The sequence below is a fragment of the Canis lupus genome, chromosome 13, assembly GCF_048164855.1.
Source record: "Canis lupus baileyi chromosome 13, mCanLup2.hap1, whole genome shotgun sequence".
Classification (NCBI taxonomy): Eukaryota; Metazoa; Chordata; class Mammalia; order Carnivora; family Canidae; genus Canis; species Canis lupus.
In genome coordinates this window covers 63760067-63785365 of record NC_132850.1, presented here as the reverse complement: position 1 = coordinate 63785365, position 25299 = coordinate 63760067, and the positions used below count along the sequence as shown (strand labels likewise).

Below are 25299 nucleotides of genomic sequence, written 5' to 3'. Positions count from 1 at the left end.
AAACGCTCAACGATGAACTACAGATGCTTGGTCGGGCACACGGTCCTTGGTTGGATTCTCGTTAATTTTTTAATCCAATATAGATATACTACTAAAACTTCCTTGAGTTAGTATTGCAAGTATTTGAAATTTAAGCATAGGACTGTACACTGTAAGACAAATCGCAATAAAAATGCTAATAATTTTTATGATTATTTAAAAATAATCACATTTTTAAATTTTAGTAAAAATTTTCCATACCTGATAAGATATTTGCGTATTTGATACATATGGGGGAGTAATGGTCTTTAAAGTTGTTAAAATAATATTTTATTTTATAAGAAATATTTTCATGAAAGTACGTCAAATAGACTTCCAATCTCACCATTGTATAACTTAGCTCACTTGCATGCAAAATAGAAGCATCATCCTCCCTCTGGTGGAAACTCCTCTTAATTATAGGTAAATGCCTAAGAAATAAGCAATCTCCAAGGAGATCATCTTGTTAAAACAAAATTATTCATTTATGGTGAACTGCAAAAAAGAAGCTATAAAATGTGTAGCATTACATACCGCTGATAATCAAAAGACTTGTTTGTTACTGAGGCCACGACAAAGACTGGTGACTAATAAAGTACTTTAAGACATTAATATAAGGACATTTTCTAATTTGTGAATTCAAATTAAAATGTGACATGCATTTAACTGTTCTGCATTATGTACATAATACTTAAGTAGAAGTAAAGTAGTAATTAAGAAAAATATACCTATACCTTAATAATACTGCATAATTTAAAAAAATAAAAAAATAATATTGCATAATTTAACCATTTTTATCAACATTATTTTTAAATGGCACTGCCTTTCTATAATTCTCAATTGCCTTTTGAATTGAGCATAGGGAGTATAAATATATTAAAATTTTGTTGTGCTTTTCTACAAACAGCAATTATGTCCTAATGCAGTATTAGCTTGTATCTTTTACTATATGTGAAAGAAAATTGGTCACGCCATTTAAATAGTATTTATCGTAGAGGATTTTCTAAAACACGTAGTGTTTTATAAACTTAAAAATTGTTCCATTTGTTTCAGATTTATATATGTTGCTCTTGCAAAGCCAGTCAGGTTTTGTTATTTCAGATGATTGCCGAGTACACCAACCTTTGGCGTTATGACTTCATTTTTACCCTACAATAATTCTCTTAATGGCTACTAGAATTGATTGCAATAGCAGGCATGCCTTCTATTAATATTATGCAAGAGTAAAAGCAGTTCTTGGCAGATTCCTAAATAGAATTCATCTGTTTAAATATGCATTTTTTGATTACTGTCTAACCTTTTACAACCTTTAATGTCTATCTTTGCCATTAAAAATTAATCCACCAGTCTATCAGGTAAAATAATAATCCAAATAGATCTGCATTACTTCACCTCATCTATCAAATCAGATAAGACTATTATTTTTACTATTTGTAGATATATATATGTAACCATAAATCACTGTCTAGTAGGGAAAAAAAAACCTAGTATAATGCAATATTATGTTGACAAAATATATGGATTGTCAAATATATTTTATGAATATCCAAGATTTTCCACACCTACAAGAGGAGAATCTCAAAGAAAATTAGCAAAAAAGAATAGCATTATTGTTTCCATTGATTTATCCATTCATTCATCCATCCAACCAAAAATGTTTGGAATCCTGTTATCCTATTTATTAGTTGTGCTGTGCAGAACATGAAACATTCACGAAAACGGTAAGATAGTGTAGCTTTATTTACTTTTGCTAAGTATCTGTCTATATCTATGTATATCTATCTCTGTCTATAGAGATGCCTATACAGACCTATCTGTAGACAGAGATAGATATAGGTACAGATATAGACAATATCTCCACAGAACATTATCGCCCAGAAGAAAATATGGTTCTGGTAAAAAAATAAATAAATAAATAAATAAATAAATAAATAAATAAATAAATACATTTTTGATAATGCTATGTGTTTTATTACTCTTAGAGATGCATATCGGTTGAGAGCATTTAATAAAACTCTTCATAAACTATACGGAAAATAAATATGTTTAAAAATTTTGCAGCTCTGTGTTTATTAAGCTATTTTCACTGAGGAATCCCTTTTTATGGAGCAAAATATAACAGAAAATGTGGCCTGTGAGGCATGTGGAAGGTACTGTGGCAGACTAGACTGTTGAATGAGGGTATTTTTCTAATGCTGGCACTGATTAGAAAGCAACTTGGAAACAAATGGGAAACACATGCTCTCTTTTTCATCACTTTCTTCAGTATACAATTATGAGTGATACTTAAGGATATTTAATGTTTAGGGGATCCCTGGGTGGCTCAGTGGTTGAGCGTCTGCCTTTGGCCCAGGGCGTGATCCTGGGGTCCCAGGATCGAATCCCACGTCGGGCTTGTGCATGGAGCCTGCTTCTCCCTCTGCCTGTGTCTCTGCCTCTCTTTCTCTGTGTCACTCATGAATAAATAAATAAAATCTTTTAAAAAAAGGATATTTAATGTTTAAAAGGCAGAAATCTAGAGAGATTTTAAATATACTTGAAAACACACATCTGAGAAGAGCTTTTTGACCTCCATCTTGTGCCTTTGGGGGGATCTGAATTACATTCTGTGATGCCATGATAATGTGCCGTCGCTCAGTGAGTGTCTACTGTTACAGCCTGACTTGTGTCCCTCACAGTTCATGGATGTAGAAGTCCTAATTCCCAGTACCTCAGAATATGACTATCTTTGGAGAGAGAATCTTTAAAGAGGTGATTAAGGTAAAATAAGGTCATATTGGTGGGCCCTGATCCTATGTGACCAGTGTCCTTATACAAAGAGAAGAATGAGGACACATTTGATGCAGATTGTGGGATGACCATGGAGGACATGGTGAGAAGGCAGCCATCTGCATGCCAAGGACATCTCTCCTTAGAAGGAACCAAAGCTGGCAACACCTTGGTTGGGACTTCCAAAATGTGAGAAAATCTTCCAAAATGTGAGAAATCTTCCAAAATGTGAGAAAAATCAATGTATGTTGTTTAAGCCACCTGGTCTATAGTATTTTATCATGGCAGCCCTGGAAACCCAATACACCTGCTAAGCATTTTCTTTAGGTCGTGTGGCCCAGCGGGGTCCTCAAACCCAACAGGAGGTCACGATGTGGTGTTGCACCCAGCCCCCACCAGTGAAAATAATCCTAAAGCCCCCTCATTGTGCAGAAACTGCTGGCGAAACCCATCATCCTTTCAGTTTTATAGAGTATTCCATGGTCTGTGGTTTCCACATGAATATGGGGTGGTTACCAAAATTAGTCCATTTTTTTTCTATGATTAACTCTTCAGTTAATCTGCATTTAATAAAAGAAGAGAAATAATCCTTTACATATTGAGATGAGTTGGATAAATAGCTCATTGTTCCTCCCAGGAATACAAATTAATAACTCTGGGCATGAGACACTCATAGCCTTTTTGGCTATATTATTACTAAATGTCAAAGATAAGTTTAAGCTTTAGCGTAATGTTCCGTTAATAGAAAATACCCGCTAAAACCCAGAAAATATCAGCAGGTATTTGAAGTCTCCAACACAATTGATTGAAATGCTTTAGCTTAAAAAGTGTTGACACAGCTTGATATTTATTCTCCTCCTCGTCTAACGGGAATGGATTTATCTGTGTTGTGTACGACATTAAATATTCCAGCAAAGTTTGTCATCTTTGAGACGTTTGCCTAGAATGCTACTGTGTCGCCTGATCCCGTCCCTTGTTGCTCCTGCTAGTCAGAGAGCCCTGTTTAAGACCCTAAATGTCACTGCGTGTCAGCAGGCAATGCATCATGGAGCGCTCCTGCCCTCCTGCCCACGTGCCTGCTTGGAGACTCATCCATTCAACACGTGCCCTCTAAGGTCTCAGCAGAAGGACTCGTGGAATAAAACACCTCAATCCTTCGGCTGCTCCTCCAAAAGAAAATTAGGTATGGAGCAGAAAGTCTCACATACACTTGTGAACATCAATATTCTTTAATGGCCATAGAAACCGTAGCTCATGTTTTAATAAAACTGATTTATAACAATGCTGACGCCTCGTGGCTTCCCTTCCATGATTCATCACTTCCAAATTTTAGCAGGACTTGAATGCACCCCACACACGGGCCCAAATAAGGCTCCGTAAGGAACCTAGTGTCTACGGTGTGTATGGGCTGCGCCCCTGGGTGTGCTTAGGTCTGTGGCAGAGGAGCTGAAGGGCAAATCCCCGGCTTGGAGCTTCTGTGTGGGGGGAAAAGAGCACCCTGGTCTAATGGGATCTCCCCCAGATCCTAACAGATCTCTAATAGGATCTCCAGGCAATGCCTGAAGGAATGTCCAACTGAGCTATTTAAGTACGACCCTGCTTTGGAATGAGACGTATCTACAGTTCCTTCTGTAATTGGGCCATCATGTGCGTGTGTGTGCGTGTGTGTGCGTGTGTGCATGTGTGTGCATGTGTGTGTGCATGTGTGTGCATGTGCATACATCTCCATTTACACATATTGTCTGCTTTAAATTTCAGTTCCTCTTTGTTTCAGGCGAAGCTTCCACATTTCCTCTGGTGAGGCATCTCTTTTTTTTTTCTTTTTTTTTTTTTCAAAATGTCAGGGACAGGCTGATCTTTGCCTGCGTCCGCGCTGCTCCCGTCCCTCCTGTCTGTCTCTGACATCTGTAGCCTCTGCCTGGGAATTTCCTCCTACAGTCTTGAATTATTGATTCTTGAAGAAAACATTCCAAGGCAGCCACAAATACCCGGCATCGTTTATCTATTAGGCGATGTCCTCTGTTCCTCTAACCTGTACTTCCTCCAATTTAGATGTTCTTCGTGTTTCTTCTATATTTTGTCACCCTCGAGGCCCGGAGGCCTGTCCTTTCACATTCTCACCAGACTCCATGCTCAGAACCTAATTCACAATCGAACAGAATGAAGAAACTGCCATTTCCTTTGAAACTTGAGCATATTCCTGGGGGGTGTTCGGGGGTCTCGCTTTGTCTCACTGTGTGGGGTCAGTTCTGCCGACCACACGTTAGATTCATTTTGAGTCAGATTGTCCTAGAATAGTGCGTGACTCAAGCTAGTTTCGTTCTGGAGAAATTTTGCAGCCTTGGTTAAGTCTGTGTAAATCACCACGTATCTGCACCACCTAATTTCTCAAAGAATGAAATATAAAAAATAAAATAAAAAGTAAAACAATGCACATTTTAAATATGTTTAAAATGGTTTGTGAGGGCAAAACTTTCTATCTTACAGAAATCAGTTTCTTTTTTTTTTTTCAGAAATCAGTTTCTAACCAGTTTCTCTTCTCTCCCGTGTCTTTGTTCATATTCTACAACTCAATAACTTCGTTTCTGAGAGTTTTCAAACAGCAATAACTGTTGAATAAAAGCTTATCCTAGTTCTTTTTATATACACACAAATTGCAATGTTGCATTTCTTATATATGATATTTATTTGTGGGAATTTTTAATGTTATATAGCCATAGAATGGAATTTTTGCCTCTACCATATATTTTACTGTCAGAGGCTTTAATAACCCGAGAAAACTATCATTTTATAATGTAAAACAAAGGAGTAAGATTAAAAACCATTTCTCTGACATGGTCCAAGCTGTGCAAAACTTACATAGCAGATAAGCAAAGTACATATTGAATATTGGCCACGTATTGGTAATAGTGTTAAATACATGGTTTTGTGTTTATTCTTATTAACATATGTCATAAAATCTATATGTCTGCAGAATTGGGATCTCTTAGGTTGGTAACCGGAAAATGATTTTAAGATCTCAAAAAAGATGTTTAATACTTCTGAAAAATAACTTTTAAAAAAACAAAAAATAAAAGTGTGTTTCATCATCATTTAATGAGAACTGGAGTTTAAATGCTCTAACAAATACAAAGTTCACAAATGGCTTTTCAAATATAGCGTGAAGCAGTCATTATGGGTGATTAGAGCCTAGAAAGACATGCTGGAGATTCTTCAAAACATATAAGCTAAAAGTCTTGCACACACAAAAAAGCTGAAAACTTTTTCAGGATTACGCAATTTAATTTTATCTACATATTTGAAGGCATCTTTGTCTGAATTCCGAGTGAAAAAGAAAAGATCAAATAAAGCAAATATACAGAGTTTTGTAATAAAGCCATTCAAAAATGTGGAAATCTGTGCCATTTATTCATCAAATATTTATTAATCACGTCTTTATGTGCTGGCACAGTTAGATATAAAAAAATAAGGATAATTCAAGAATAGATTATGTGCACCCAAATACATTTTTTTTTAAAAAAGGGATTTTATTTATTTGAGAGAGAGAGCACAAGCAGGGGAGGGGTGAGGGCAGAGGGAGAAGCGGGCTCCCCGCTGAGCAGGAGCCTCAGTCAGGACCCCGGGCTCATGACCTGAGAAGAAGGCAGGTGCTTCACTGAGCACCCAGGGGCCCCCGTCCACCCCTAGTACTTAAAAGTGGAGTCCAATAAGAAAGGAACTCCCGCGCTCCTTTTGAAGCTGAAGTGAACAGGATGCTCTTCAGAACCTTTTCTCTTACAGTCTTTTTTTCACGGCCTGTGGAATGAGAGGACAGGATTGATGTTGAGAGACGAGTTGGTTGGACTTTTCCTTGTGTAATAGACTTGGACTTTTAAAGAAAAACCCACATGGACATTTTATAATTATAAAATTAATTAAGGGGTACCTGGGTGGTTCAGTCAGCTAAATATTTTCAGCTCAGGTCATGACCTCAGGGTCCTGGGATCCAGCACCCACCCCCCGGCCCCGCTCCCCACCAGTAGGGCCCCTGCTTAGCCAGGACTCTCCTTCTCCCGCTCTCTCTCCCTCCCTCTGCTCCCCCCCCCATTTGTGCTTTCGTTCTCTCAAATAAATAAAATGTCTAAAAAATCAAAACTAATTAAATCTCAGAAAGCGTGTGGTTTTTGATTTGGCAAGAATTCTCTCTCGCTTTGCCCAATGCTTTCAGATACGTCGTTGCCAATTTCAAGTTAAACGAGTTAATGTTGGCAAAAGAAAATTAACTTGCACAATCACAAGAAACATTTTCAAAGACCTGATACCTAAAATAGTACTTTTAATATACGCTACTGATTAGGGCCTCTACAAGTGAAATGTCTTGGACCTGTGCCTGGTATCTCTCCATCAATTCTCACCCTTCTTGATTTCCTCTGAGTGATGTCAAACACCTGGAATGCTGGATACCCAGGATCCTTGTGTAGACCTGTCTGACCGTGGTGTCTTTTATTGTGCATTGGTAAGGAAGAGATGCCAGTTGAACATAATAGAGGTAGTTCTGAATGAGGAGTCCCAGCTTTGCCCCCAAATACTATGATTTGAAATGAGGTAAGAAATTCTCTAAGCCAGTGGATGTTATAAAGGAAACTAATACCTCAATGTTTGACTTAATGAGTACGATCAATAACCGTTAACTGTCCGCCCTCAGCTCTTCTGCTTAGAAAATGCAAGTGGTGTTGCCCAGCAGCTTCCACGAAGGAGAGAAACAGTGCAGGCCGTGGGGGGACCCCCCAAGCTGGCGTTCTAGGGTTACAGAGGTAACACGTAGGGGAGGGATCATAATGCAAGTCAACAATCAGCCTCCTGCCCCACTCGCTTGTCATCCCTCCCCTGGGCCATGGAGCTAATCGTTTTTAGGCGTTGCTGGTTTTTCCCCATCTGGTGATTAGCCAACTTGTGAAATAGCTATTTATCAACTTCAAACATTACCTTTAGATTCTCTGCTTTGATAAATGAGAATGAATTTCACTTCCCTCCCACTTTCCAAAATAATTACAGGGCTCCTCTTAGTTTTCCACTGATTACAATTTAAGAAGCAAAAACATTAGTAAAAAAAAAAAAAAAATCAAAAACAAAAACGTCTAACCATCTGTTTCCAATTCCATAGGTACCTTTTACCTCCTCATTTTGTAAAAGGAGGACATTAGCGTGGCCGTGTTTCCCCCTAAGTGTCCTCAGGTCCACCTCTGGTTTCTGGCCGCGGTCACCGGCCTGTTCATTGCCAAAGTTGGTAACACTTAAGTGAGAGTCCATGACGGCGGTTAGGGCTTCTGTAAATGCTTCAATTAGGTGAGTTGATTTGTATATTAAGAGTTTCTACAGTGTCGTGACGATGTGACTATTGTTCACTGGAAGTGATGATTTATGCTAGAATTATTCTAGCTGTAAAAAAAAAATACATCTTTTTCTTTCTCAACGGAGAATATCACCAGCATCACTCTTAAATGTGTTCTCCTGGGTCACATCCCAACTGCCTTATCGTGCCTCTGACTTCTGCAAGCCGTCCATGGGGGCCGTCTTGTCGAATCCCTCTCTCCCTCTAGCCGTCCACCAGCCTCGTCCCATCCTCACGTGCGCAACACGAGGAGTTGCACTAGTGTGCGAAGTTTTTTCTTGAATCCAGTGCCTCTTTTGTGACTCTCACGTCTTTTGCTTCATTTCCTTATGTTTTGTTGCAGCCCATTCTCATGGTGGCATGGAATGCAAAAATCTGAGTTCTGACACATCTGAAAAAGCTTTTATTATGTCCTGTTTTCTTCACACTGACAGATATGAGAACTCGATTAAAATCCATTGTGCTTGGAATTTTGAAGGCTTGCTTTGGGTTCCTCTGTAATCCATATTGCTAATGATTTTTGGGATACAGGTTCTTTGCCTTTGATAATAACCTTTTGTGTGCTTTTTGTGTGATTATTTTTGTTTTCTTCCCGAAGGCTCTTCTAATCTTTTTATTACATTTCATATGCTAAATTTTAAAAGATGTCTCAGTCTGTGTATGTGTGTATGTTTAATTCATTCAGTTAGGAGCTCAGTGACCCCCCCCCTTTCTCCAAAAACTTCTCTTGTTATAGGAATGATTTTCTATATTCTAAGATTATTTTATCAATTTCAAATTCTTCTTCCTCTCTTAATAATTTCTGTAATTCGAATATTGAGCTGATCCTCCATGTCTCCTACTCTTTCTTTTATGTTTTTCCTCTCTCATCTCCGTCTATTGCTTTTATTTTACATTCTAGAAATGTTTTGTTTTGTTTTGTTTTACCTCCACCCATTCTGGTATGTATTTTAACTTGCCCAATATATGATTGTGTGCCTTTGTGTACACAAGTATAAATACATGTATAACTTTTCCAAGGCCTCTTTCCTTTTCATGCATTTGCTTTATATAATACCATGCTCTAATTAATAAATTGGCAATAATTATTAATAATTAATAATTTGACACAATTCAAGAACCTTGCATTGAAACTTACCTTTCTTCAAATTTAGTTTAAAGCCATGTTTATTACATTATTATTTATTATTGTTATTTATTCCTGAGTACAAATACAATGAGATCAATGAGTATCAATCAAATTAGTTCCCTATTGGCTATAAAATTTAGAACAGTCATTTAACTTCTATGTCCCAGTTTCCAAAGCTATAAAAAAGCCATAATAATCCTTAACCTAATCTTCCAGACTTGATATTAAAATCAAATGTAAAGCCTCATTAGAGTCATTTCATGGTGTATAAATGCAAGATATTATCTCTAGAAAAAGAATCCATGTAGTAGAACTGTTGGAAAATATGAAGACATTAGTTGACTTCTTCTGGAAGAGAACAGTAGTAAATCACTGATGACTTCTAGACACTTCAAGGGTGAGACCTGACTGGTCATGTTCCAATTGGAACATGTCTGCAACAAAGATTTGGTAACCAGTGAAGTAGAAACTTCATCCTGTAAGTAAAGCTATGTTTCTATGTTGTTTGAGTGAGGCATTTCCTCCTTTGTGTCTATGACAAGGACAGTTTCACGACTTATAAAAAATAATGACACCATTGTAGCCGCCCTAAAAACATCAGAAGAAGCAGAAAAGGCAAGTGTCATTGAGTAGCCTCCATTTGGGGCTCTCGTTAACTACTCCAGAACGTGTGGTGGCATATACTGTAGCTTATTTTTCAGTAAGATCCTGTGATGTTTTTATTTGGCTTTAAAATTTGGACTTGAGGTACACCATTCCTTTAAAGCCAAGAGATGTATTTATGTAGGTTTTGTGTTATTGTCTTCTAAGAATGTGTTCTGCTAACACCGTGTATCTTCGCAGTGATGATCATCTCACTGTAATCATAACTTACTGAAATGGAAATGTGTAAGCTTTGAGTGAAATACTGCTTATTTGGTCTAGGTGGGAGCATACTAGTTTCTTGTTCTTGCTGCTATTATTATTGATTTGCTGTAAGGATTTGCTATAAGGATTAAAACCATGGACTCTATATTCCATGTTTAAATTCATCATGTGGCCCTGCCCCTTACCTGTCTGACCTCAGGCAGATTCGTTCTACAGCTCTCAGTGCCTCAATTTCCTAAACTTAGGTGGACACAATACTAGTGGGATGTCTGGGGGGCTCAGCGGTTGAGCGTCTGAAAAAACATAAGATGGGTAAAGGAAATAAAGAACTAAAATTCATTTTTAAATGCTCATTTACTTAAAGTAGTTAATGCACTAATATGCTTTAAGTCTTAGATTAAAAACACATGCTTTAACTCTTAAAAGTATAAATGTACTTATTTATGTCTCTGGGCAATTTATACCTCCCCCATTCTCATTACAGAGGTGACAATGTTCCCCAATCTCTTATGTGTATTTTCAGACATATTTTAAGCATATATAAACAAATGCATTTTTCCTTCCTTTTCACACAAATGCAAGCATACAAAACACACTCTTACCTTCTCATCTTTTTTTTCACCAAAAGCTGTATTGTGTGTTAATGTCTATATCAGCGCATAGTAAGCTTTTAAACTCTATTTATGACTTATACAGCTTCACTGGATGGATACATCTAACCAATCTCACCAGGCCACACCTCATGGACAGTTTCGTTAACAACTGTAACTTCTTGCTATAAACGTGTGAAATAAATAGTATTGTACAATTTAAATCAGTTAGTATGTATGTAATATACCGGATGATAATTCCAAGGAAAGGAATTGGTAAGTCAAGGGATGATGCATGGTAATTAATTTAAATTTTTTTATTTTAAATTTATTTTTGAATATTAATACAGGCATGTAGCACACAAAGCAAAAGGAAAAAAATGAATGGTAAAAATAAGACTCTCTCATACCATTTTCTCATGTTCATCCAGTTGGTTGGACTGGAGATAATCAGGCTTACCCGCTTTATGTCTAAATATCCTTCCAGAGACAGGTAATGTGTACATGTGTACGGAGAAGAATCCCTCTATTTCAGGCGGGTGTTGTTTTCTGTAGCATAACAGTTTATGACATCAGAAGACTCTTGCCTACATGTTTGTTTAAACAGAGATACCGGGCTGGAGGGTAACCGTTCACCCAGGAGTGCACATCATGTGGCCTCACCATTCAGTCTCAGCCATCGTAGTCCTTATCAGGAAAAGTGATGCTTCCTGGGACTCTCACTATAGGGCACCATTTTCCCGAATGAAGAAGGGATAGTGATGAATTCTGTACGTCCTCACCAAGGATTTTCAAACCCACTGCCATCTGCCTCTATGCTTGGCACGCAACGTGTATTCTGGGATTCCTCTTCACCATCATTCGAAACATTACTCTCACTTCTCTCTTAAATCTTTTATTTCCTGTGTCTCAGCCACCCTCTTTCTTAGTTCTGTGTCTAGGGTGTCACATCCCCTAGTAGCTTCCTAAAGAAACGTTAAGGGGGTGGTTATTTTTTTAAAATCTTGTACGTTAGCACATCTCTTTAGCTAATTCTCTCAGCTGATTTTTCTGGATATAGACTTCCGAAGCAGTTTTTCAGCTGTCTTTCTGATTGCCAATGTTGCTAATGAAAAATGCAGACATTCTGATTCTTCATTCTTTGTTTATGAGATTTTTGTCACTCTCCCCCCATGGCAACTTGTGGTATCTTCTTTTTTGCCTCTACTGTCCTAAAATATCAGAATGCATTACCGGTGTGGCTCACCCATCCTACTGGGTATTTAGAAGGTCCTATTAATCTGGAATTTGATTCTTTTTAATTCTAGTAAATGGTCTTAAATTATATTGCATCATATAATATTCCATTTGTTAAATTATGTCATACGTGTTTATTATGTATAATACATACAGTGATGTAATGTATGTAGTTTGTACTAAATGTGATGTGACATTTATAAATCAGCATGTAAGTTATTCTTTTTTAGCAAAGTGAACAAGAGTACTATTAAAGAGTGCTTGCAGTCAGTTCAGGAAATCACATATATGCTACTTGCAGAAGAGTTACACCCACAGTAGTGATGTCCTCTAAACAATGTAAATAAGTATTTCTTATATTTTGAAAATATTTTGGCAACAAAGGACTACATTTGACACACCATATTTTATCATTCATCTCTCACACACACACATACATACAGATACATATCTATAATATTCTACTACTCTTTATTGTAGAGACTATTCTAGAGAATATAATTATTGGTAGTGGTATATTATTGGTTAAATAAATGAATTAATTCATTTATTGTTAAATACATTCATTTATTTTTAAATGAATTAATTCAAGTTCCAAATGTCAAAGTCCACTAACACCTTATTCTTAAAACAGAAATTTATATTATTTTCTTAAATATTTTACAACCATTTCTGATGTTAAATAAGATAGCTTTTCCTTTTCTATGCTCAAAAAATATATAGGGTTATATATAACCTGGATTTAATATACTAATGCAGATCTATAAAATCATAACATATAATAGCTCTGGCCTATAATAAATGTGTAAATATTCATTTTGGATTTTCAGCCCATTATTTCCCCAGATCATCTACCTTCTTACCATAACAAAAGTGTTCAGTGTACAAATATTAAGACTGAATTTATGTGATATTAACAATAAGAACGTTCCATCAAGTGCCATATTCCACTGAAGAGTAGAAGTAGACCTCCACTAATAATCTCCCTTTTTTGGACAAAATGTCATCATTTCATCATTATATTACCTCTCGTTATATTCGAAACATATATTTAATTTTCATTTTTAAAAAGCTGAAACGCAATTGTACTACATTTCTTTTATTACTGTTATTTTTCAGTTATTGAAGTAATTTGAGAACTAACATTGGCATTATGCTAAATTATCATTCAAGATTTGTGTTGTTTCTCTTTGTTTTCAGCATGCAGTGACCTGGAGTTCAGGGAAGTGGCAAACAGATTGCGGGACTGGTTCAAGGCCCTTCATGAAAGTGGAAGCCAAAACAAGAAGACAAAAGCATTACTGAGGCCTGAGAGAAGCAGTAAGATTTCTAAATATGACATGTGCCATTGTCTTTGACATGGAACTTTATTTCCAATGAATCACTTAGATCAAAACACATATTTCAAAATTTATTCTTTGCTTAGGTGCTGAACAAAAATCAGAACATTGCTATTACTTCCAAGCACACTCATAGTATTTTGCAAGGAAATAAAATATTTGTGACAACTCTGATTGGTTAAAAAAAAAAAAAAAAAAAGACATATCCCCTCAGAGACGACATTAACTTTCAGTTGAAGTGAAAAAGTAGGAATATTTTTCAGTTTTGATAGCAGTGATAAAGAATAAAACAACACTAGAGATAAAGGTAAGATTGTTCGAGTGCTTGAGAGTTTTACAGACACAATCAGTCACCCCCCTGCCCAGGCTACCGTTTCCGTGATGACTCTGCAGGCATTTCTACTTTGACCCAACAAAGCCAGTAGACAAGAGTGCTTTCAACAACACAGTGCAAATCAAATTCATTTTAAAAAGAAGAAAATAAGCTATATGAAGAGTACATGAATATTTTATCATCTGTATAATTTCCTCAGAGTGTTTTCTAACTCCTTAGAAGTAGGAAATGGCAATTGAAGTAAAGCACTTGCTATGAAAATTGTATGAACTTTAATTCTATATTTTTCATTTATAAAAAATATCATTACACATTTAATACATGTAAAAGAAAGATATTGAAATGTGAGCTTAATCTGAGAGGCTTCAAAAATTGAAGTATTTGCTCTGAAATATAAGAAGAGGTGGTGGGGCAATAATTAGAAGCAGCATCTTGTAGTTGACCGAGTCCCAAGTGTGTGCCCTTCTTTGCTCATTGTGACATGACCCATTCACTCTACTTTGCAATCCTCAAATAGCACTTTCTTTTTTTTTTTTTTTTCTTAAGATTTTATTTATTTACTTATTCCTGAAAGACTCAGAGAGAGAGGCAGAGACACAGGCAGAGGGAGAAGCAGGCTCCATGCAGGGAGCCCGATGCGGGACTAGAACCCAGGACCCCAGGGGTCATTCCCTGAGCCAAAGGCAGACGCCCAACCACTGAGCCACCCAGGTGTCCCCTCAATAGCACTTTCTAACAAAATCACCTCATAGATGGTCATGGTTATCCATTCTCTATGGTCCCCAAATACCTCTTTTTTTGTTTGTTTGTTTTCTCATCAAGGGATTTTCTACAATCTCAACCTTTTGTATTTATGAATCTGATATAGGTTCTTAACTAATTTAATAATTCTTTTTAACTAAGCTCAGCTATCACTGATAGACATAATAATCTTCGAACATGTGATGACGATGTATATATGTTTCTTCTCATGAACTTCAGAAAGAGATTATAGTATTCCCCTACCCTGTAGGAGTATTTCTCAGGTGTGTCTTTGGAATTATTGATTACATTTTTGCCAGATGTTAATTTTTTGGATGCCTTGAGTATAGCTAAAATGACTAACCTTACTTAATAGGAACAACAGAGCTTGTTTGTCCCTGTATTCATAAAGCAAACACATCTGGGGTGAGGTAAAAGTTTGTTCCAGACCCTTACATATTGATCTTTAAAAATCCATGTCTACACTTATCCTACCAATTCCCAGACTTGAATATTTGTATTTCTTGATCTCAAATTTCTCCTTTAAACTTAAGACTAGTAATCTCTCCCATATTTGGAGATGGATAAAAGGAGAGCTCCTAGAACACTCAGCACAGTGCCTGGTTAATTGTACACATTCATAAATACCATTTCCCTTTCCGGCTTCTTGTTTCAAGAAATGAGGCACTCTTAATATAGTGGGTTATTTACAAGAAACTCATAAGTAGCTGAATATCTTTGGAAAGTAAATGAAGAACTGGACATAGGATTATTTTTACTACTTGAAATGGTCAGAGGCCAACTAGAAATAAGAGACAAAATCCATTCGGACAGATAAGACAAATCACTAGAAGAAAAATGGCGGGCTGCCTCAATACCTCAGATCTGTACATCATCCGAGTGTGTTCTTTCCTGACTCAATCATACTTAAATTGTGAACCAACCCACTATATTATATTCCATTTCCTTTGTATTTTTATTTTTTCTTCACAGCATTTCTCAGTATCTACTGCAGTAGTAATCTACATGTTTATTCGGATTCTCTCTCTCTCTCTCTCACACACACACACACACACACACACACTAGATGACAGAAATCTTTACTGACCATTGTATTATAGGAGTAGAGTAGTTTGATACATAGCACTGCTAAAAAAAAAAATACTAGTATGAATGGAAGAAACAAAGAAACCATCAAAATGCTGCATTACCTTGATGTACCACAATTTAATCACAGTTTTCCTCTTAAGAATGATTGTTTATTGTTTCCATTATTTTCTCCATGACAACCAATTCTGCAGCTGATTGTTTTGCTTTCATTTCTAAGAAAGATTCCAAGAAGTGGAAGTGATGGGTCAACATGTGCATGCATTTCAAATGATAAATGATAATAGATGTTGTAGGTTGCTTTGCAAAAAAAAAAAAAAAAAAAAATCTTAAGGTATTTCTAATTCCTAACTGCAGAACATGTGAGTTAACTTTTGTCTTCATCCCTAGCAGCAAAAATATTACCATTCTTTTTAACGTGTCCATTCTGCTGAGCATGCTGTAATAGTTCATTATTAATCTCATTTGCATTCCCTTGATTAGTAGTGAACTTGAACATAAAATATTAGTGGGGGAGAACTTTCATTCAGCAAAACGATATAAAATGACTCATTCAGCTCAGGCCACTCTAATAAAATACTATAGACTAGATGGATTAAACAGTTGACATTTCAAGAATTCTGGAGGCTGGGAAGTCCTACATCATGGTATTGGCAGATTGGATTCTGGAGAGGACCATGTTCCTGCTTGTAGATATCTTTTGCTCATGGCGAAATCAGAAAAGGATCTCTCTAGGGTCTCTTCTTATTAGGGCACCAATCCTCTCACATAGGCTCCCCCTTCATGACCAACTGCCCCCAAAGGCCCATCTCCAAATGCCATCCAGCTAGGGGATAGGACTTCATCATATGCATTTTGGGAGGACACAATTCAGTACAGAGCACCAAACAAAACAGCACACATACACCCGGAAAACCACTAGTTATGTCAACTTACAAGTTCAATTTTAAGGAAGCTATATTGATGACTTCCATTATAATTGTTTTTAATTATTCCTTCTAGTATTTTGGGGAGTTTTTGCTATGTGTGCTTGCTACTCTATTTTTTAAATATATAGATTTATTTATGATGATCTATACATTAATAAATTATGCTTATCACTTTATTTTATGATCATATTCTACTTACTGCTTTTTTTGCACAGATTTCACCTAATCTGATAGTAATATCATCACTTCTATATTTAATTTTATTGCACTTGCCCAATATATTCATCAACATTTTATTGTCAATCTTTCTTTATTACTTAGAACTAAATGTCTTTCTTGTAAGCATCCATAATTGAGCTCTGAGTTTTCAATATGACAGTAAGAAAACTGAGTGACTTTTATAATCAAGATATAACAATAAAGTCAACATAAAACACAGAAACATATTCTTTTTTTTTTTTTAAATATTTTTTTAAACTTTTATTTATTTATGATAGGCACACAGTGAGAGAGAGAGAGGCAGAGACACAGGCAGAGGGAGAAGCAGGCTCCATGCACCGGGAGCCCGACGTGGGATTCGATCCCGGGTCTCCAGGATCGCGCCCTGGGCCAAAGGCAGGCGCCAAACCTCTGCGCCACCCAGGGATCCCCAGAAACATATTCTGATAAAACACAGAATGTTTGCCATAGGAGATTACCCAGAAGACAAAGAAAACCTTATTATCACAATTTCTGGTTAAGAAAAGACCAATAATCCAAGAAAAATTTGTAATTTTTAAAAGAGAAACAAAATTTTAGTTTTACATCTGTATAATATTTGATACTCATTTTAATTTTTTTTATATAAGAAACCTTTCAAATATTAGTGAGCCCTGACCATGGAAATAGTTTCAGGGATCCTTTTATAATTTTTTGTATTCATATACCATTTGGTCTTATGCATTTTTGTAACAGTAATTTTATTTTAGAATAAAACTATGTTTTTTAACAAAGTCATATCTTGCATACCTTGCGTATCAAGTTGCTTATATTTTATATATCAAGTTTGCATTATTTTTTCCTACTAGAGTATTACTTATATAGAGATTATCATTTTAAATTACAGTAATTTTTATTTTATATAGAAAACTATGAAGTAGATAATTTTGAACTGTTATGCATTAGCATTTTGCAGATTAAGAGGATTTATAAATATATATTTTATACTTTTTATACCCATATCAATTTTTATATGTAACTTTTTAAGTTGCAAAAATGAACATGTTTATTAACAGACCCAAATATATAAAAATGAAACTACAAAATTAGTGTGAATCATAAAAATTAGAGGCAAACAGTACATATATTTAAATTTCTCTAGTAGATGTAATGCTAACTTATTGAATCAATATACCTATTTAAATTTAGGACAAATATGTTCCAATAGAATATAAATGTATGCTTACATTATATGTAATGCTGATAACTCTGAAGATACAGTTTTTTATTACATTTTTTAAGGTTTTATTTATTTATTCATGAGAGACAGAGACAGAGAGAGAGAGAGAGGCAAAAGACATAGGCAGAGGGAGAAGCAGGCTTCCCATGGGGAGCCCAATATGGAACTCAATCCCAGGACCCTGGGATCACGCCCTGAGCCAAAGGCAGACGCCCAACAGCTAAGCCACCCAGGTATCCCAGTGTTTTTATTAAAAAAACATATTAAACTAGTTTCTTTTACAAAAGTTTAACTTATGCTAATTGAATTTGTAAAGGATTTGGGTTATTATAGTTTTAATACATTTTTTTAAGTATAGTTGACCTACAAAAAAAAAAAAAGTATAGTTGACCTACAATGTTACATTATTTTCAGGTGTACAACATAGTGATTCAACTTCTTTATACATGACATTAGGTTCCCCAGAAGTGTACCTACCATGTGTCCCAAACATCACTATTAAATTACTCCCGACTATGTTCCATATGTTGTATCTCTCATTCCCATGACTTGTTTATTCCATAACTGGAAGCCTGTACTTCCCACTTCCCTTTATCCATTTTGTCCAGCCCATCACCTCCCAGTCCTCTGGTTTGTTTTCTGTATTTTTAGATCTGTTTCAGCTTTTTGTTTATTTAATTCTTTAGATTCCATAAGTAAGTGAAATCATATAGTATTTTTCTTACTCAGTCTGACTCATTTCACTTAGTATAACATCTTCTAGATCGTGAACATAGGTTGCTTACATATCTTGGCTCTTGTAGATAATGCTGCAGTAAATATAAGGGTGCATCTATTTCTTTGAACTGATGTTTTATTTTGTTTTTTTAAAGATTTTATTTATTTATTCATGAGAGACACAGAGAGAGAGGCAGAGACACAGGCAGAGGCAGAGGGAGAAGCAAGCTCCATGCAGGGAGCCCAATGCAAGACTCAATACCGGTCTCCGGGATCATGCCCTGGGCTGAAGGCAGACACTTAACCTCTGAGCCACCCAGGGTCCTGAACTGATGTTTTGTATACTTTGGGTAAATACCTTTGTGAAATTGGATCATATGGTACTTTTATTTTTATTTTTTTTAGGAATGTCCATACCGTTTTCCACAGTGATGTTAGCAAATTACATTCTTGCCAACAGTATACAAGAGTTCTTTTTGTCTACATCCTCACTAACACTTGTTGTTTCTTGTCTTATTTTAGCTGTACTGACAGGTATGAGGTGACATCTCATTGTGGTTTTGATTTGCATTTCCTTGATGATGAGTGATGTTGAACATTCCTTATATATTTATGGCCATCTGTATGTCTTATTTAGAAAAAAAAATGTCTATTCATGTCCTTTGCCCACTTTTTAAAATCAGACTGCTTGTTTTTGTTTGTTTGTTTGTTTGTTTGTTTGTTTGGTGTTGAGCTGTATAAGTTCTTTATCTATTTTGGATATTAGCCCTCTATTAGTTAGATAGGTCATTTGCAATTATCTTCTCCTATTCAGTAGATCACCTTTTTGTTGATGGTTTCCTTCACTGTACAAACGTGTTTTATTTTGATGTAGTCTCAATAGATTATTTTTGCCTCTGATTTCTATGTCTTAGAAGACATATCTATAAAGTGTTGCTATGGCCAACGTCAGAGAAATTACTACCAATGTTGTCTTCTAGGATTTTCAGGTTTCATGGTTTCAAATCTTTAATCCATTTTGAGTTCATTTTTTGTATATGATGTTAAAAGGTGATCCAGCTTCATTCTTTTGCATGTAGTTCTATGGTTTTCCCAGTACCATTTCTTGAAGAAATGGTCTTTTTAAAACATTAAGGTTGTTAAAAGGTTATTTTTTTATTTTTTTATTTCTAGAAATTTTAGTAATATATAATTTATATAAGCACTTACTATTCCTAAGCTAATCACAACACATACTTCTTAAGTGATTTTATAATGTAATTTGATAATACCATCTGAAGATAGGGGAAAAATACACACACCCCTGCACATTCATGCATACACATAAAGATTGTGTTTACAGAGAATGGGATAGATTGTAGTTACAGTTAAATATGAGACCAATGCTCTACAAAGTATTTTGCAATTTGTAGAGATATTGGAAGGAAATAGTCCTTGGAGAAGCAGGCTCCATGAATCCATTCATCTGTTGATGGACATCTGGGCTCTTTCCATGGTTTGCTCTTGTGGACACTGCTCTTATAAATATAGGGGTGCAGGTGCCCCTTTGAAACATTATTTTTGTATCCTTTGGGTAAATAGTTAGTAGTGCAATTGCTAGGTCATAATGTAGTTCTATCTTTAACCTTTTGAGGAATCTCCATACTCTTTGCCAAAATGGCTGCATGAGCTTGCATTCCACCAACAGTGTGTAAGGATTCTTCCTTCTCTGCATTCTTGCCAACATCTGTTGTATCCTGAGTTGTTAATTTTAGCCATCTGACACGTGTGAGGTGGTACCTCAGTGCAGTTTTGATTTGTATTTCCTTAATTATTAGTGATGTTGAGATTTTTTTCATGTGTCTAGTGGCCATTTGTATGTCTTCTGTGGAGAAATGTCTGTTCATGTCTTTGGCCCATTTCTTAACTGGATTTTTTGTGTTTTGGGTATTGAGTTTGAAGAGTTCTTTATAGATCTTGGATACTAGCCCTTTAATATGATGTGTCATTTGGAAATATCTTCTCCCATTCCATAAGATGGCTTTTAATTTTGTTGATTGTTCCCTTTGCTGTGCAGAAGCTTTTTATCTTGATGAAATACCAATTACCCCATCTCTCCATCCATCTTTTGTTTCCCTTGCCTTTAGAGACATGCTTGCAAGAATTTGCTTTGGCACAGGTCACAGAGGCTGCTGCCTGTGTTCTCCTCTAGGATTCTGATGGTTTTCTATTGACATTTAGGCCTTTCATCCATTTTGAGTTTATTTTTGTGTATGCTGTAAGAAAATGTTCCAGTTTCATTCTTTTGCATGTTGCGGCCCAATTTTCCCAATACCATTTGTTGAAAAGACTGTCTTTTTTTTCTACTGGATATTCTTTCCCGCTTTGTTGAAGATTGGTGACCATAGAATTGAGGGTCCCTTTCTGAGTTCTCTATTCTGTTCCATTGATCCATGTGTCTATTTTTGTACCAGTACCATATTGTCTTGATGATTGAAGCTTTTTAATACAGCTTGAATTCTGGAATTATGATGCCTCCAGCTTTGGTCTTCTTTTTCAACATTACTTTGGCTATTCAGAGTCTTTCCTGCTTCCATACAAATGTTAGAATTGTTTGTTCCAGCTCCGTGAAAAATGCTGATGTTATTTTGATGGAGATTACATTGAATGTGTAGATGCTTTGAGTAGGATATACATTTTAACAATATTTGTTCTTCCAATCCATAAGTACAGAATATTATTCTATTTCTTCATCTCTTTCTCAATTTCTTTCATAAGTGCCCTATAGTTTTCATAGCACACCTGTTTGGATAGGTTTATTCCTAGGTGTCTTACGGTCTTTGTTGCAGGAAGGAATAGAAAATGTGAACAGACTCATAACTGGAAAAGACATTGCATCAGTAATAAAAAAAAAAATCTCCCAACAAACGAGAATCTATGGCTGAATGGCCTCCTTGGGGAATTCTTCCAAAAATTTAAATAAATAATACCAGCCACTGGAAAACAATATGAAAGTTCCTCAAAAAGATAAAAATAGAAGTATCCTGAGACCCAACAATCTCACTATTAGATATTTATCCAAATGATACAAAAATAGTAATTTGAAGGGGTTCATGCACCCCAATATTTATAGCAGCAATGTCCACAATAACCGAACTATGGAAAGAGCCCAGATGTCCATCAACTGATGAATGGATAAAAAAGATGTGAGATACCTATCTATCTAATCTATCTATAATGGAATCAAAAAGAATGAATCAAAAAGCAATCAAAAAGAATGAAATCTTGCCACTTGTAAATGACATGGATGGAACTAGAGGTTATTATGGTGAGCAAAATAAGTCAGTCAGAGAAAGATAAATACCAGAATTTCACATATGATTTCATTCATATGTGGAATTTAAGAAACAAACAAACAAACAAACAAAAAAAAACAGATGACTATAGGTGAAGGGAAAGAAAAATAAAATAAGATAACACAAAGAGGGAGTCAAACCATAAGAAACTCTTGACTATAAGGAACAAACAAAGACCCCACTAAAAAGGAGAATTATAGACCAATATCTCTGATGAACATCGACACAAAAATTCTTAACAAAATACTACCTAATAGAATCCAACAATACATTAAAAGCATTATTCACCAGGACTAAATGGGATTTATTCCTGGGATACAGGGGTGTTTTAATATTCAAATATCAATCGATGTGATATACCACATTATACATGAAAGAGTAAGAACCATATGATCTTCTCAAAAGATGCAGAAAAAAAGCATTTGACAAAATACAGCATCCTTTCTTGATAAAAACCCTCAAGAATGTAGGATAGAAGGAACATACCTTAACGTCATAAAGCCCATATATGAAAGACCCTAGATAATATCATTCTCAATGGGGAAAATCTGAGAGCCTTTCCCCTAAGGTCAGGAACATGACAGGGTGTCCACTCTCACCACTGTTGTTTGACATAGGACCGGAAGTCCTAGCCTCAGTAATGAGACAACGACAAGAAATAAAAGGCATCCAAATTGACAAAGAAGAGGTCAAACTTTGACTCTGCAGAAAAGTCTTTCTTTTACAGGAAGGAGAAGGCAGGCCAGCAATGCCTTTGTGGATGAGGAGGCCAAATGTGTTGGGTAAGCAGGCAGCAGAATTTGGGCACTTTAACAGGGAATAATGTTTCCATGCTCAGCAGATTCTCAGTAAATCAATTAAGGAAGGATTTTGTGTATCTTAGCGCTTTAGTTCTTGCTCAAACATGTGGAAAAGCCAGTTTAGGTGTCTGGGGAAAAAGAAAAGCATGGCTAATGTTTGGTCAAGCCAAAGTTCAGTGGCTGAGTAATGGGCAATTGTGAGCATTTGGTCAAACTTTATTCTTAACTATAAGTGAGTCATTTATCTACCAAGCGAGGATATGAGATTCTTAAGCTTCTGATTTCACTCATGATTTCAATCCTTTTATATCTTTGGTCTGTATTTTGATACATTCCTTGCACTTGATTCTCTAGACCATTAATTTGATGCTTCACAGTGGCAATTCTCTCTACAATTCACCCACGGGATTGCTTGTCTGGGAAATCATGTTTTTCCATCCAGAAAGTATTATTGTACATTTTTTATGTGTTTACTCTTAAATACATGTGTGCGTGTGTGTGTGTGTGTGTGTGTGTTAAATTTAAGTAGACTGTCTCTTCCCATATTTATTCCACTCAACATGAAACTAATTTTTCTCTCTCTGGCTACTTGAGCCCTTTAGATATGTGGTACTTTCCCTGTGTTTATTCACTGAGCCCCAGTCTATTTGATGATATCCTTTTATTGGTGATAATCTCACATGGGATGGAAAAGTCTCAAACGGGCTTAACCTCAACACATCAGGAAGGCCACTGGTTGCCTGAGCCTTGTAGGAAATCACCTTATTCCCGTATCTCTTACTGTCCTGGCCTCTTTTATGAAATCAAGCTCCCAATATAGTGAGTCGATATTGAATACTGACTGACCTTCTCCCCGGGAGCCTATAGATTCCTGTGAGTCAGGCTAATTTTAGGAGCTCTCACTTCCTGTTCTCTGCCCTTGACCCACATTCTGTTCTCCATCACCCACCTAACCCCCAGGGGAGAGAGAGCTTGATAGCAATTTACACTCATTTGCCTTTAGACTCTAACACTCCTTTGACTGAAGAGAGTGATAGTGGATTGGAGTTGATCACGGAGAAGGAGCTTGCTGCATTGGGTGGTCAGAACACCATTCTTGTGCTTCATCAACCAACTTCAAATCTAATATAGAAAGTGACAGATCTGAAGAACAACTTAGAGAAAAAACATTTTTATATTTAAATATCAAAGTGGCAATGCTAGGAGAAATACCTGAGAGAGGGCCACAATGTGTATTTTTCCAATCGTGCAAAGAAGGATGCTTAAATACTAATATTTATTGTTTAATCTATTACCTTTGAGACAGATAATTTGGCTTTGATGGATTTGTATCTTTATGACATTTAAATTGGTAAAATTTTCAAAAAAAAATGGCCAGTTTTTACTTTACTGTCTGGAAATATCACAGTTTACTTTCTATATTAGTAGAATATTTGTGAATAGAGTATGTAGTTCTTTACAAATTAATTCTCAAAAAATACATCTGCTTGATTTAACTTACAGACCAACATACAGTAGAAGTTCATGAATGAGTTCAAGATGTTAGTCTGAGTTGCACAGAGCTGGTTGGCATGTAGGAAGAGAGTGGAGAAAGGATGTTAGTCTATATCTGCCTTTTTTTAAGATTTTATTTATTTATTTATTGAGAGAGAGAGAGAGGGGAGGGGGTAGAGACACAAGCAGGCTCCATGCAGGGAGCCCGATGTGGGACTCAATCCTGGGACTCCAGGATCACGCCCTGGGCCAAAGGCAGGCGCTAAACCGCTGAGCCACCTGGGCTGCCCCCTATATCTGCTTTGCCAGTACTTTCTATCCTTAAATAGTCTGACAAATTCAGCGTTCTACTCACTTCATACAAAGCCTTAGATTTGTGCTACTTCCAACCAACCACATAGAGCGATAAAGGCTTATAGGAACAACACAGAAAAATCTGGCTCCAAATACTGTCTAAAAGAAGAGCCATTGCCTTATCAGACATTGTTGCACATGAATGTAATATGTTAGGTTCAACCAAATGGAATGACCAATTTTGGAATCAGAAAACAATATTCTCAAAGGATCAACTTATAAAATAAAAATCATATGAAAAATCCGCTACTTTATTTTTTACTCATATCTCATCATCTCTTTTTATAGGTAGGTTAATCTATATACTTTCATAATCTAAATTATTCTCTCTCCCCAAGTAATGCAAACCTTTCATCTGTTTAATTCTTCTACAGAGTTATAATGAGCAAAAATATAAATTAAACCACAGTATCTCGTGTTTTCCTTTATCATAGTCCCATAACCCAGCCTCATTATATATGAACTACAGAGCTGCTAATGATCCTGAAGTTGAGTACAGAATGTGTAATATGTTCTCTAGCTTCATTTTTTTCCCCCTATTTAGCAGCCAGATTGCTAAAAACAATTAGTTCAGATTGCTCTTGTGGCCTAACCACTGCCTGCTGACCTCTCTGTGGGTTCTAGGAGGTGTTACAGGATTTTCGATTAATGCAGTTCCTCATAATAAAGTACTTGCTTCATAGTTATTGGTTTTTGGGGAGAAATCCAAGAACACTCTTCACCCTGTTAT

General features: G+C 36.0%; 1 protein-coding gene across 3 annotated transcripts in view; it reads left to right on the top strand.

Annotated features, from left to right (window-relative positions):
• Positions 1 to 25299, top strand: part of SPOCK3 (SPARC (osteonectin), cwcv and kazal like domains proteoglycan 3) — a 406762-nt gene that overhangs the window by 359048 nt on the left and 22415 nt on the right. For 2 of the 3 annotated variants that reach the window (XM_072773846.1, XM_072773843.1), the window contains one exon: positions 13154 to 13300. In XM_072773846.1, coding sequence (XP_072629947.1) covers positions 13154 to 13300 — 147 coding nt within the window. The remainder of the gene's footprint in view (positions 1 to 13153; positions 13301 to 25299) is intronic. The other variant, XM_072773845.1, reaches the window with a different exon arrangement.